General features: G+C 36.2%; 1 protein-coding gene across 1 annotated transcript in view; it reads left to right on the forward strand.

The window, feature by feature from the left end:
- The window catches only part of ppp2r5a (protein phosphatase 2, regulatory subunit B', alpha isoform), a 63,544-nt gene that overhangs the window by 32,972 nt on the left and 18,381 nt on the right, over nt 1–12,191 (forward strand). The window contains exons 5-7 of the mRNA XM_056480806.1: nt 5,725–5,855; nt 6,347–6,406; nt 11,535–11,643. Coding sequence (XP_056336781.1) covers nt 5,725–5,855; nt 6,347–6,406; nt 11,535–11,643 — 300 coding nt within the window. The remainder of the gene's footprint in view (nt 1–5,724; nt 5,856–6,346; nt 6,407–11,534; nt 11,644–12,191) is intronic.

Raw genomic sequence — 12,191 nt, forward strand, 5'->3', positions numbered from 1 at the left:
ACAAAAAATATGTTTGTTTTGGTACACTTAAAAAAAATCCTTTTCTTACTTACAGTTTATGTCCTGTTTCTAGTCTAAATATCAAAAAATTCTTATATATAGAAGTATTTAAAAAAAAAATATGGCAAAATTAAGTCTTTAAATCCTTAAAACAAGCAAAAACATCTACCAAGGGGATACGTGAAATAATCTTATTTTCATGTTGACATATTACCGACATATTATTTCTCAAAACAAGACAATATTTTTCACTTGTCTAGAAAATGTTTCTTGATTTATAAATGGTTAGATATTTAGACTAGAGACAACACAAAAACTATAAATAAATTGAATGGAAACCAAAAATGCAGAATAAGAACAGCCTATTTTGAGAGAGCACATAAAAACACATACTGTATTCACATTCTCTCTGACCTTTACGACTGAAGAGCTAAATGTTTAGAAATGTGAAATGCTCCTCTAGGGATTGAGGCCTGGCCTTGTCCTCTGGTGGATGAGTCTCTGTCCCTGTGTAAACCTCTGTCCGTCAGCTGTCTTTATCGAGCCACTCATTTTCCCCAGAGCCACTCAATGCTCTGGAATGTGGACTCGTGTTGAAGGTGGTGAAGGCGAGTTTCCATGATGTGAGCGTTTCCTGGCCTGCTTTAAATAGATCCCTGTTTACGCCACAGGAAGGAAAGAGACAGTCCAGCCTGAGATGGAGAGCAGAATGAACAGACACAAGATTAAAAGAAACATTATAGTAGAGATGTGCCTTATAGTCGACCAGATGCTTGTTGTTATTTAGCATTATTTTCCCAGTCGGAGATGTGTTTGTGCAGAAATCTTTCATTCAGATTTTCATTCAGAATTTTATACAAATAAAAGTCAGCAGAACATTTATCACATATTTTCTACATATGTTAATACTTATTTGAGGATATTTATATTTACATCCAAATCAGGTGAACGCGGTTGGAATAACAACAGTTTGCATATGTGCCTCCCACTTGTTAAGGGTCCAAAAGTAATTGGACAATTGGCTTTTCAGCTGTTCTATGGCCAGGTGTGTGTTATTCCCTCATTATCCCAATTACAATAAGCAGATACAAGGTCCAGCGTTTATTTCAAGTTTGCTATTTGCATTTGGAATCTGTTACTGTCAACTCTAAAATTAGATCCAAAGAGCTGTCACTATCAGGCTGAAAAAACTAAACAAACCCATCAGAGAGAGAGAGCAAAAACATTAGGCATGGCCAAAACAACTGTCTGGAACATTCTTAAAAGAAAGTGAGCTCAGCAACACCAAAAAAACCCTGAAGACCACGGAAAACAACTGTGGTGGATAACTGAATAATTATTTCCCTGGTGAAGAAAGCATCCTTCACAACAGTTGGCCAGATTAAGAACACTGTCCAGGAGGTAGGTGCATGTGTGTCAGAGTCAACAATCAAGAGAAGACTTCACCAGAATACAGTGGGCTCACCACAAGATGTAAACCATTGGTGGCTCTCAAAATCAGGAAGGCCAGTTTAGAGTTTTAAAAAGCTTTCACAGTGCTGGAACAACATCATATGGACAGATGAAATCAAGATCAACTTCTACCAGAATTATGGGAAGAGAAGAGTATGGAGAAGGAAAGGAACTGCTCATGATACTAAGCAGTGAAGCATGGTGGTAGTAGGGTCATGGCGTGGGCATATATGGCTGTCAATGGAACTGGTTCTCTTGTATTTATTGATGATGTGACTGCTGACACAAGCAGCAGGAAGAGTTTAGAAGTATTTCAGGCAATATTTTCTGCTCATATTAAGCTAAGTACTTCCGAACTCATTGGACGACGCTTTACAGTGCAGATGGAGAATGAGACCTGTAGAGGCCTGGCAGAGCACCACCAGAAATGAAACCAAGCATCTGGTGATGTCTATGCTTTCCAGACTTCAGGCTGTAATTGACTTGCAACCAAGTATTATAAAGGGAAAGTTTGATTTACGATTATTATTCTGTCCAATTACTTTTGGTCCCATAACAAGTGGGAGGCACAAATGCAAACTATTGTAATTCCTACAGCGTTCACCTGATTTGGATGTAAATACCCTCAAATTAAAGCTGACAGTCTGCTGTTAAAGCACATCTTCAATGTCCAAATATTTATGGACCTAACTGTATATATACATAATTGTCACCAAGGACAACAATTTCATATAAAAGTCTTCTTATCTACTCAAGAATAAAGTCATCGATATCTTGTATAGTTTAAGGGGGAGTAAATTAACAGCAAGTTCTCAATTTTGGGTGAACTGTCCCTTTCAGAGCTGCTTATCTGCCAGACACTATAGGGTAAAAAAAGCTATGGTCAGCTGTTGAAATTGAATGTGAAGGATGAGCCTTTTTTAGTACTGTTTAAATCTTGATTTTAGAGTTCTTATCATTAATGCTCTCATGAATGTGATTGAGGTTGGACTCATTTACTAATGATGTCATGTTGCATAAAGGCTGTTGACAAATACATCAGTTGTGGCAGGGACTCATAGTCTCGGGGCTAAAGGTAGCATTACATAACATTCCAGTGCAGACAGGCAAACGTGACATAACAAATCAAAGCATCTCATGAAACAGCCCATCACTGTGAACAACCCGCATTCCACTGCATATATTTTGACATTTTCTTTTACTATTATAAAAATTAAAGAAGTGCTTTGATTCTAGAAGTTAAATTGTTCTCTGATATCCACATAGTAGTTATGTGGCTTTGGTAAGTTCAAAAATTCTTTGGTAAATTCAGAAATTCTAATAAAAATGGTTTTATTTGATCATTTATAACCACAAGAATTACCTCTAAAATGAAAAGCCATGGTTTGACCAAATGTCACATGCACACAGCGTAATATACTCATGCAAATACACACATGCAAATATAAAATATAGGCTACCATTACAGTTATCAGACCCCTAATTTTTTTCAAGGTTTCCTTTTGCACTTTTTTGGGATTAAAAATGACTGATTTTGCGGTGGTAATTCCCAGAAATTTGTGGACAATTTAGCAATATTTACCATATTAGGTAACCTATTATGTCAGGTGTGCAATCTGACACAATGGCAATGACACATATTATAAAAATAAAGCTTCTTTATTTTGGTCTCTTGTCAAGACAAGATCTAAAACAGATCTAAAACAGTGATGATTAAGCTAAAGGCAGGTTGTATAGCTCTTATTTTTATTCACGATCTTACTTTCTCTCAGATTTCACTCCTCTGAGCACCTGACTTCATGTACCTCACTCAGGACATGCGTTAGGGCTTCCCCTACCGTAATACACCTAAAACACGAATTGCCGTAGAACTTGTTAATGGCAGGGAAGCGTTTTCTCTCTTTTTAATGCAGTCAAATGAAAAACAACGATTTTCTGCATATCATAATACCAGCCATACATGTAAAGCACAAATAATGTCCTTCAATTCAGTCACGTCCAGCGGCTGTCATCCTTGAACCAATCTCCATCATTGTAAGCTGCTTGCTGTTCTGTTTGTTCAATTGCCCCGTTTGTTAGATGTCTCCTACTTTCTTTTGCAGTCTGAAGCACATCAAACACACAAAACGTCCAGTTCGCGTCACAGGATGTCTAATCCAATCTTTGCACTGACTTCACATGTATATCACTTATGCTTCATCTGCGCCTGCTTACTGCACAGCTTGCAAAACATTCACCTTTCTCTCATGTGATGTTTGGATTGTGAGAGCGCAGATGAGATGTCATTTTTCGAGAGACACTCAAATGCATCACATGCGCTGCGTATGCAATGTCTATAAGTCATGTAAAACATTACTCGCAAACTGAAATTAATATAACTTGTTTATATGGTTTGAATTGTATGTTTTATACGATTATTTAATTATTTTGTGTTTAAATTAAGAATTTTGCTGGATCGCAAAAATTTGCAACCTTTTTATTGATTTTATGGATTGGTTGCGGAATCATGAAAAACGAGGGTGTCTGAATTATACTTGACAAAAGCGATTGCATTTTGAAGCTCTAACGTATGTGGAAATTTAGGCAGGAATTATTGTTACCTTGCAGAAGCAGATGACATTCAATAAAGTTCACTGGAATTAATTCAATCAAGAAAAATAACACTAAGAGCTGAGTGATATGACATGGTGCATAAACGTGCATTAAACACTTATACTCAGCAGTCTACATGTGTTTGTTGCCTCATCACAAACATACACAATATACATGTTAAACTAAATAATTATACACTTAAATGCCCCATCTTTTAAAATTCTAACATCAATTCAACATCTTTCACTTAGCAATGTATAAAAAACAATGTAAAAATGTGAAATTTTGTCTCCTTCCTATAAGAAGCCCACATGTTTAATATAAGCTTAGATAAATGTAAAAAAGGGAAAAATTAATATTGTTGTAATCTCACTTGGAAACACAGCATATTAATGGTCCCACGTGCAACGTAACAGTCAGTGTTTTGACTACAAATAGCCGAAGCAACCCAAATATCTTGACTACAAACAAAGCAAACTACCCTAGCATCTTGATTACAAGTAAGCAGGGTTCGATTTATGCATTGACAATATAAAATTTTTCAGTAATGTTAGTTTTTGTATAGTTGCGATTAGGCATGTGCCGGTATCACATTTTCATGCTGCGATTAATTGATTGAGCTTTTATCACGGTATACGGTATTATCACGATATTGTAATTTTACTAGAGAAACAGGTAAAAAAACACAAAAAACTTCAGTTTCGTCAACTTAGTAACTTTAATAACTTTTTAATTAACTTAAAGTACTTCAAACATTTAAATACAAATAAATATAAATAAAACAATACACTATATAAAAGTAAACTTGAGCAATTATATCAAAGTGAATGTGCAAAGGGAAACCGTCTTCGATCAGCAATCCCTCTGCATTTTTTTTGGAACCCAAAATATTTCCAAACCACTGACTTTTTTTTGAAGGGGGATAAATTGTCGGCAGCGTTCCTCCTTCCGCCATTGGTTCTTCTTCGTGTGAGGATTATTGTGCGGTGGCTGCGGTGGCAGCGGTGGCGCGCACTGTGTCCACACAGTGCTTCTACATGCGGGGATTGTTTACATCAGAGTGCGCATCAGTTCTGCGCAGCATATACGCAGTGTTTCTTCAAGCGGTTGATGGAAAATAAGCTGAAGAGGGATAAATTGTCGGCAGCGTTCCTCCTTCCGCCATGCTTCTTCTTCGTGTGAGGATTATAGTGCGGTGGCAGCGGCGGCGCGCACTGTGTGCACACAGTGCTTCTACATGTGGGGATTGTTTACATCAGAGTGCGCATCAGTCCTGCGCAGCATATACGCAGTGTTTCTTCAAGCGGTTGATGGAAAATAAGCTAAGGCGCGTTCTAAGAATATAAATTCGGATCTATTATTTTTCACGGTATTTTGAAGTGCCCGCGATAACAATATCGTGCATATTCATTACCGTGATTTATCGCATTACCGAATACCGGCACAAGCCTAGTTGCGATCATTGATCGCCAATTTGCCTCCTTCAATGAATTGTGAATTGTGTTACAAACGCAAAACGTTTAAATATATTGTTTTACAAATTATGTTGTGCAAAGCTCACACCTCCCTAGTGTAATGATGTACACATAAGTAATGCAAAAATGAGTTTTCATTCTTTGAGATTAGTGGAAAGAGCAAATGATTTTATGATGAAAATTAATTCAGAATTTTTTATTTCAGCTTTTAGAGCTCTTTGACAGTGAAGATCCTCGTGAGAGAGAGTTTTTGAAAACAATTCTGCATCGCATCTACGGGAAGTTTCTGGGTTTGCGTGCCTTTATTCGGAAACAGATCAACAACATTTTTCTAAGGTAGGACCCACAATTTTTCACAAATTTTACACAAATAAACACTATTCAACAAATTTCGTTTAAGTTTTTAAAGTTTATTTTTATGTTTAAGTTTATTAATTGTTTTTATGAAGTAATTTTGAGTGGCAAATCAGCTTATTAGAGTAATTTCTCTCTAATGTGGAGTGATGATGCTGTAGCTTTGCATCTCAAGCATGAACTAAATCATAAAAGGGATTTAAAAGGATACAGTTATTTTAAATTGTAATATTATTGTTGTAATGCTGGTGTAAATAATTTAGCTCAAGATTAACTGTGTTTTTGTGTGTTCATGAATTTGTGTATAAATGTGTATTTCACTTTCCAAATTCAGAAAATTGTATTGTATTTGGTTTATAAATATTTAATGGGAATAAATATTTTGTATTATGTAAAAAGGGGGAAAAACTATTTATATTTTATTTGAAATAAAAGTTATTCATGAATGTATCTTTAAATGCATGTATTTACAGATTCATCTATGAAACTGAGCACTTTAATGGAGTTGCTGAACTCCTCGAGATTCTGGGCAGGTGAGTCTCCAAATGAATAACTAGATATACAGCTGAAGTCAGAATTATTAGCACCCCTGAATTATTAGCACCCCAGTTTATTTTTTTTTCTGTTTAAAGGAGAGCAGATTTCTTCAACACATATCTAAACATAATAGTTTTAATAACTCATTTCTAATAACATAATATTTGACTAGATATTTTTCAAGACACTTCTGTACAGCTTAAAGTGACATTTAAAGGCTTAACTATGTTAATTAGGTTAACTAGGCAGGTTAGGGGAATTTGGAAAGTTATTGTATAATGAGGGTTTGTTCTGTAGACTATCGAGAAAAAAAAATAGCTTAAAGGGGCTAATAATTTCGTCCCTAAAATGGTTTTTAAAAAATTTAAAACTGCTTTTATTCTTGCCGAAATAAAACAAGTAAGACTTTCTCCAGAAGTAAAAATATTATCAGACATACTGTGAAAATTTCCTTGCTCTGATAAACATAATTCGGCAAATATTTAAAAAAGACATCAAAACATCTACAAGCCTTTCTAAATCATTTATACTCTTATTTTAAAAGCATTTAGTGAAATCAATTCTTTAAAATGCAACCTAGTTTGTAGATTATTCCATGGAATAGGTGCTGCGTATTTAAAAGCCTTTTTTCCCATCTCAGTCCACACTTTAGAAACAGACAGTAAATAAATATCCTGTGACCGAAGGCCATAGTTAAGAACAGGCTTTTTACAAATGTAATTCTGTAGGGAGTAAACCCAGCATAGATTTGTAAACAAAGATATGCCAATGCTTGAGCCTACGAATGGACAAAGCAGACCAACCTACCCTAGTATACAGCACACAATGATGAGTAAGGGATTTAAAATTAGTTATAAATCTTAGTGCACCATGGTAAACAGTATCCAATGCATGCAAACTTTGAGACGAAGCATGCATATAGACAACATCACCATAGTCCAATATCAACATAAATGTTACATCAACCAGCTTCTTTTTAGCATCAAATGAAAGGCAGTTCTTGATTCTAAAATAAAAACCTAAAATCACTTTTCATTTGTTCACCGATTGCTAAATTTGAGAACTAAAAGAAAATGTATCATCAGTTAAAATTCCAAGATATTTGTACTGAGACACCAATTGAATCTCTGCACCATGAGTAGTAGTAATAGAACCTAGCTTTTGCTTAGTTTGTTTTGAATTTGAAAATAACACGTTTTGTTTTAGCTGCATTTTAAACTAGTTTAACTCAGATAAATTATGTTGAAGCATATTAAAAGCAATCTGTAGTTGAGAAAGGGCCAGATTGGGTGTAGATGCAGCTGTGTATATGACTGTATCATCAGCGTAAAAATGAAAATTTGCAGTTTTGATATTTTGATCAATATTATTTATAGATAGTAAAAAGAAGAGGCCCCAGTACTAAACCCTGTTAAACTCCTTAAGTTACATTCAAAGCACTAGAAACAAGGCCATCTGCTTGCACACATCGATTTCGATTTGTAAGATAATTTTTAAACCAACCAATAACATGATCAGATAAACCATTACTATTGAGGCGTTGTAACAGCAAGGTATGATCCACTGTATCAAAAGCTTTGGAAAGGTCTATGAACAGGGCTGCACAATGTTCACAGAATCAATAAAATCATTTAATAGCCTCAAAACCGCTGTAATAGTGCTGTGTTGCTTTCTGAAACCTGATTGAAATTTAGACATAATACTATTTACTTCAAGAAAATCCTTTAATTGATTGTTTACCAATGATTCAAGTACTTTAGCCAGGACAGACAGCTTAGAAATGGGACGGTAATTATTTTATTTCCATATCACTGGGACTTATAAGTGAAATATTAAAAATATGAGTCAAAGATGGAGCAATAAAATCAGCGGCTAATTTAAAAAAATATGGTTCTAATTTATTAGGACAAGGCAATTTTGAAACATCTAAATTCCTAGGGGCTTTACACACCTCAGAAGTTACAATTGGTGAAAAATTAAAAAGCTGGCTTGACTGGCTTCCGATGGATGAAAAATTACAAAGCTGCATAGACCTCTTAGTTTCCGACTGCATAGCTGACTCATCCAACTGGGTACTGTTTAGTGAGTCAAACAGAAATCCAGCTGCTATAAAAAGTTCATTTAAACAATTGAGGATTTGTTGCTGATCACTAAGTGAAGTTTAGTTATAAACAAATTTCGAGAGGATCACGTGCTTATGATTGCTAGCGGCTGGATCCGCATTATCCAATTCTCAATGCACCAATCAGACGACTCCTAAGCTACTACAAATACCCTGGGTTACGTACCACCGCTATCTTCGTTTTGAAGAATCCCCCCATCCACCCCTACTCCTCCTTCTTCCTAGATGGGTGACACGGTGGCCCAGTGCTTAGCACTGTTGCCTCACAGCAAGAATGTCTCTGGTTCTAGGCTTTACCAAACCAGCAGACATTTCTGTGCGGAGTTTGCATTTTCTCCCCATGCTCACGTGGGTTTCCCCCGGGTTCCCCGGTTTCCTCCCACCGTCCAAAAAACATGCAACATAAGTTAATTGACTAATCCAAACCGGCACTATAGACATGCTCCTAGTAAATGGTTATCTCTCAAGAGCAATCACTGGCTGTTCATTGGTTATTACAGCGGGGGAGTTCTCGAGATCTACCTGAGCTCAAACTCCCCGCCTTGCAACGGGAGGGAGCCCCGGGCTCGAGGATCTTATGAGCTCAGGGCTCTCTCCCGGGACAGCATGCCAAACAAGCTTATAATTAATCATCAGCTAAGTGTGAACTCTTGAATTGAATGACAGCATCTCATAATGTGAGATGGAAGTTCTATGTGATGATTCTTTTCAGTTAAGGATTTGATTGTTTTCCAAAATTTCGATGAGTTATTTAAATTATTAGACGAATTTAAAAGAAAATAGTCAGATTTAGCTTTCCTAATAGCAACCATGAACGTATTCTGTAATCTTCTAAACTCAAGCTAGTCTAAGTCTGATTTCCTGGCTTTTACCTAAGCCAGATTTCTTTTATAAAGCATATTTGCTAAACTTGTAGAGAACCATGGATTGTCCCCACCCTTCACCCTGTAACTTTTAAAAGGAGCATGCTTGTTTACTGTTTCTGTAAAAATGTCATAAAAGAATCCCCAGGCTAGTTCTAGATCTGGAATTAAAGTAATTTGTTCCCAGTGCAAGTTTTTAAGCTCTTGTACAAAGCCTCATATCACATTTAGTTAAAATTAGATGCAGATGAATATGTGGTGCATTTGTTAAAATCAAATCTATTATTGAAGATTTTTCTGGACATTTCAGATTTGGCCTAGTAGGGCTGTCAACAATCTGAAAAATGTTTAATGCATCACAATAGATTTTTAAATTCATCAGATAGTGAATGGAGCCAATTCCAATTTAAGTCATCAAGGACTACCAGTTCTTTAACATCAAGATCTGACAGGATCTGTAATAAAGATGTTAGAGCACAGTTCTCTGCTGATGGAGGTTTATAGTGGCCGATAACTGTTATTTATTCATTCTATCATTCATTTTCTTTTCTGCTTAGTCCCTTTATTAATCCGGGGTCGCCACAGCGGAATGAACCGCCAACTTATCCAGCACATGTTTTATGCAGCGGATGCCCTTCCAGCTGCAACCCATCTCTGGGAAACATTCCAAACGCAAAACGTGCTGGATAAATTGGCGGTTCATTCTGCTGTGGCGACCCCAGATTAATAAAGGGACTAAGCCAAAAATAAATTGAATGAATGAATGAATGAATGTACATAAACAGCTACTCAACCACCTCTTTTTGGTCTGTCTGTCCTATACACATTGTAAACTTAGATTCAAATGTCTTTGTCTAAAACCGACTTATTCAGCCATGTTTCCATTAGGACAAACACATCAGCATCTGTTGATTGTGCCTAAATACGAACCATGTCCGCTTTAGGGCTTAAACTCCGAACATTCAAGTAAATAAGTCCAAGCCCATACCTTGATTTAATATCCTCAGGCGTTTAATAACTTGAGGTAGAGTTGACTGGACCTGGGTTCGGTTGGACGTTTCCAGAAATCAAAAGCAGCAACATAATCAGGCACCTCCATTTTAATCATTTCAAATTATATACTTTAGAATTCACTTTAGAGCTCACTACCTCTGCCTTAGGATTCTAATGGTCCAGAGCCCTGACTTCTCCAGAGCGCTCAGGACCTCAGACTGGGCTGAAGGTTTACCTTCCAACAAGACAAAGCACACAGCTAAAATAATGAAGGAGTGGCTTCATAACAACTCTGTGACTGTTCAGTGGCCCAGACAGAGCCCTGACTTAAACCCAATTGAGCATCTCTGGAGAGACCTAAAAATGTCTACCAACATTTAACATCCAACCTGACAGAACTGAAGAGTATCTGCCAGGAGGAATGGCAGAGGATCCCCAAATCCAAGTGTGAAAAATTGGTTGCTTCTTTCCCAAAAAGACTGTATAAGATCAAAATGGTGCGTCTACTAAATACTGATCAAAGGGTCTGAATACTTAGGACCATGTGATATTTCAGTTTTTCTTTTTTAATAAATCTGTCAACATCTGTTAAAAAATTCAATAATTCTGTGTTTTTTCTGTCAATATGGGGTGCTGTGTATACATTAATTAGGTAAAAATTAACTTGATTTTAGCAAATAGCTGCAATATAACAAAAAGTGAAAATTTAAGAGGGTCTGAATACTTTCCGTACCCACTGTATACATGGTGGTTCCGAAGTGGTTCCGAACTTTGAGTTCTTTTTTTCCGTTGAACACAAAAGAATATATTTTAAAGAATGTTAGAAACCAGTTATCATTCACATCAATAGTAGGAAAACCAAAAATTATGTCCATGGCTACCAGTTTCTATTTTTAATTTGTGTTTAACAGAAGAAAAAAAAATTCAAACAGGTTGTGACAAGTGAAGGGGGGAATAAATTAAAACATATTTGTTGGGTGAACTTTAAAGAAAATATGCTAATCTTGCCTCAGAACATACTTGTAGATCATTGAAGTTAATGGTGTAGCGGAATTTGAATACACCATACAACCAGACTGCATGCTGGTGGTTTAAGTCAGCGGGTTTTGACTGGCTAAAGCTGTGTCTCTGTCTTTATTCTCTTAGTATCATCAATGGTTTCGCTTTGCCGTTGAAGGCCGAACACAAGCAGTTCCTCATGAAGATCCTCATTCCTCTGCACACCGCCAAACCACTAGCACTGTTCCACGCACAGGTACAGCAGCTGTTTCTACACAAAAGCCTCAAGCACATTTTTAAAGCGTCAAAATGATTAAAACCTTACTAACCTTAACCTGCTAAACGCAGTCTACTGTATTCCTGTGCTAGTGTGTTTGGCCATGTCCACACGTACACAGATATTTTTATAAACTGAGTTTTCCCTACTTTTGTTTAAAAAAAACATGCGTTGTGATGCATGTTAACACATGTGCTTTTGGGGATGTTTTTTTCCACTCTGGGGTGATTTTAGGTCTTAGTTTAGCCACAACTTTCTCTGTGTTTTAGCAAATGGAATGCTTTTTGGTGACAACTTTTATTTTGACATATTTTGGGAAAATGCTCTGAAACTTTTCAAATACTCAGCAATACACTCTGGGCAATTTATTATTTTTGTTTTTGACTTCCATTATGATGACATGATATATTTCTTTTTGACTTCCATTATGATGACATTTTTTTTTATTTCAAAGCCATGAAACCATATAATAATGCATTCTTAATTGTTGGTGGTTTTCCTTATTTGGAAGAGGTAAAATCTTTCAT

Source organism: Danio aesculapii, chromosome 20 (assembly GCF_903798145.1).
Source record: "Danio aesculapii chromosome 20, fDanAes4.1, whole genome shotgun sequence".
NCBI lineage: Eukaryota > Metazoa > Chordata > Actinopteri > Cypriniformes > Danionidae > Danio > Danio aesculapii.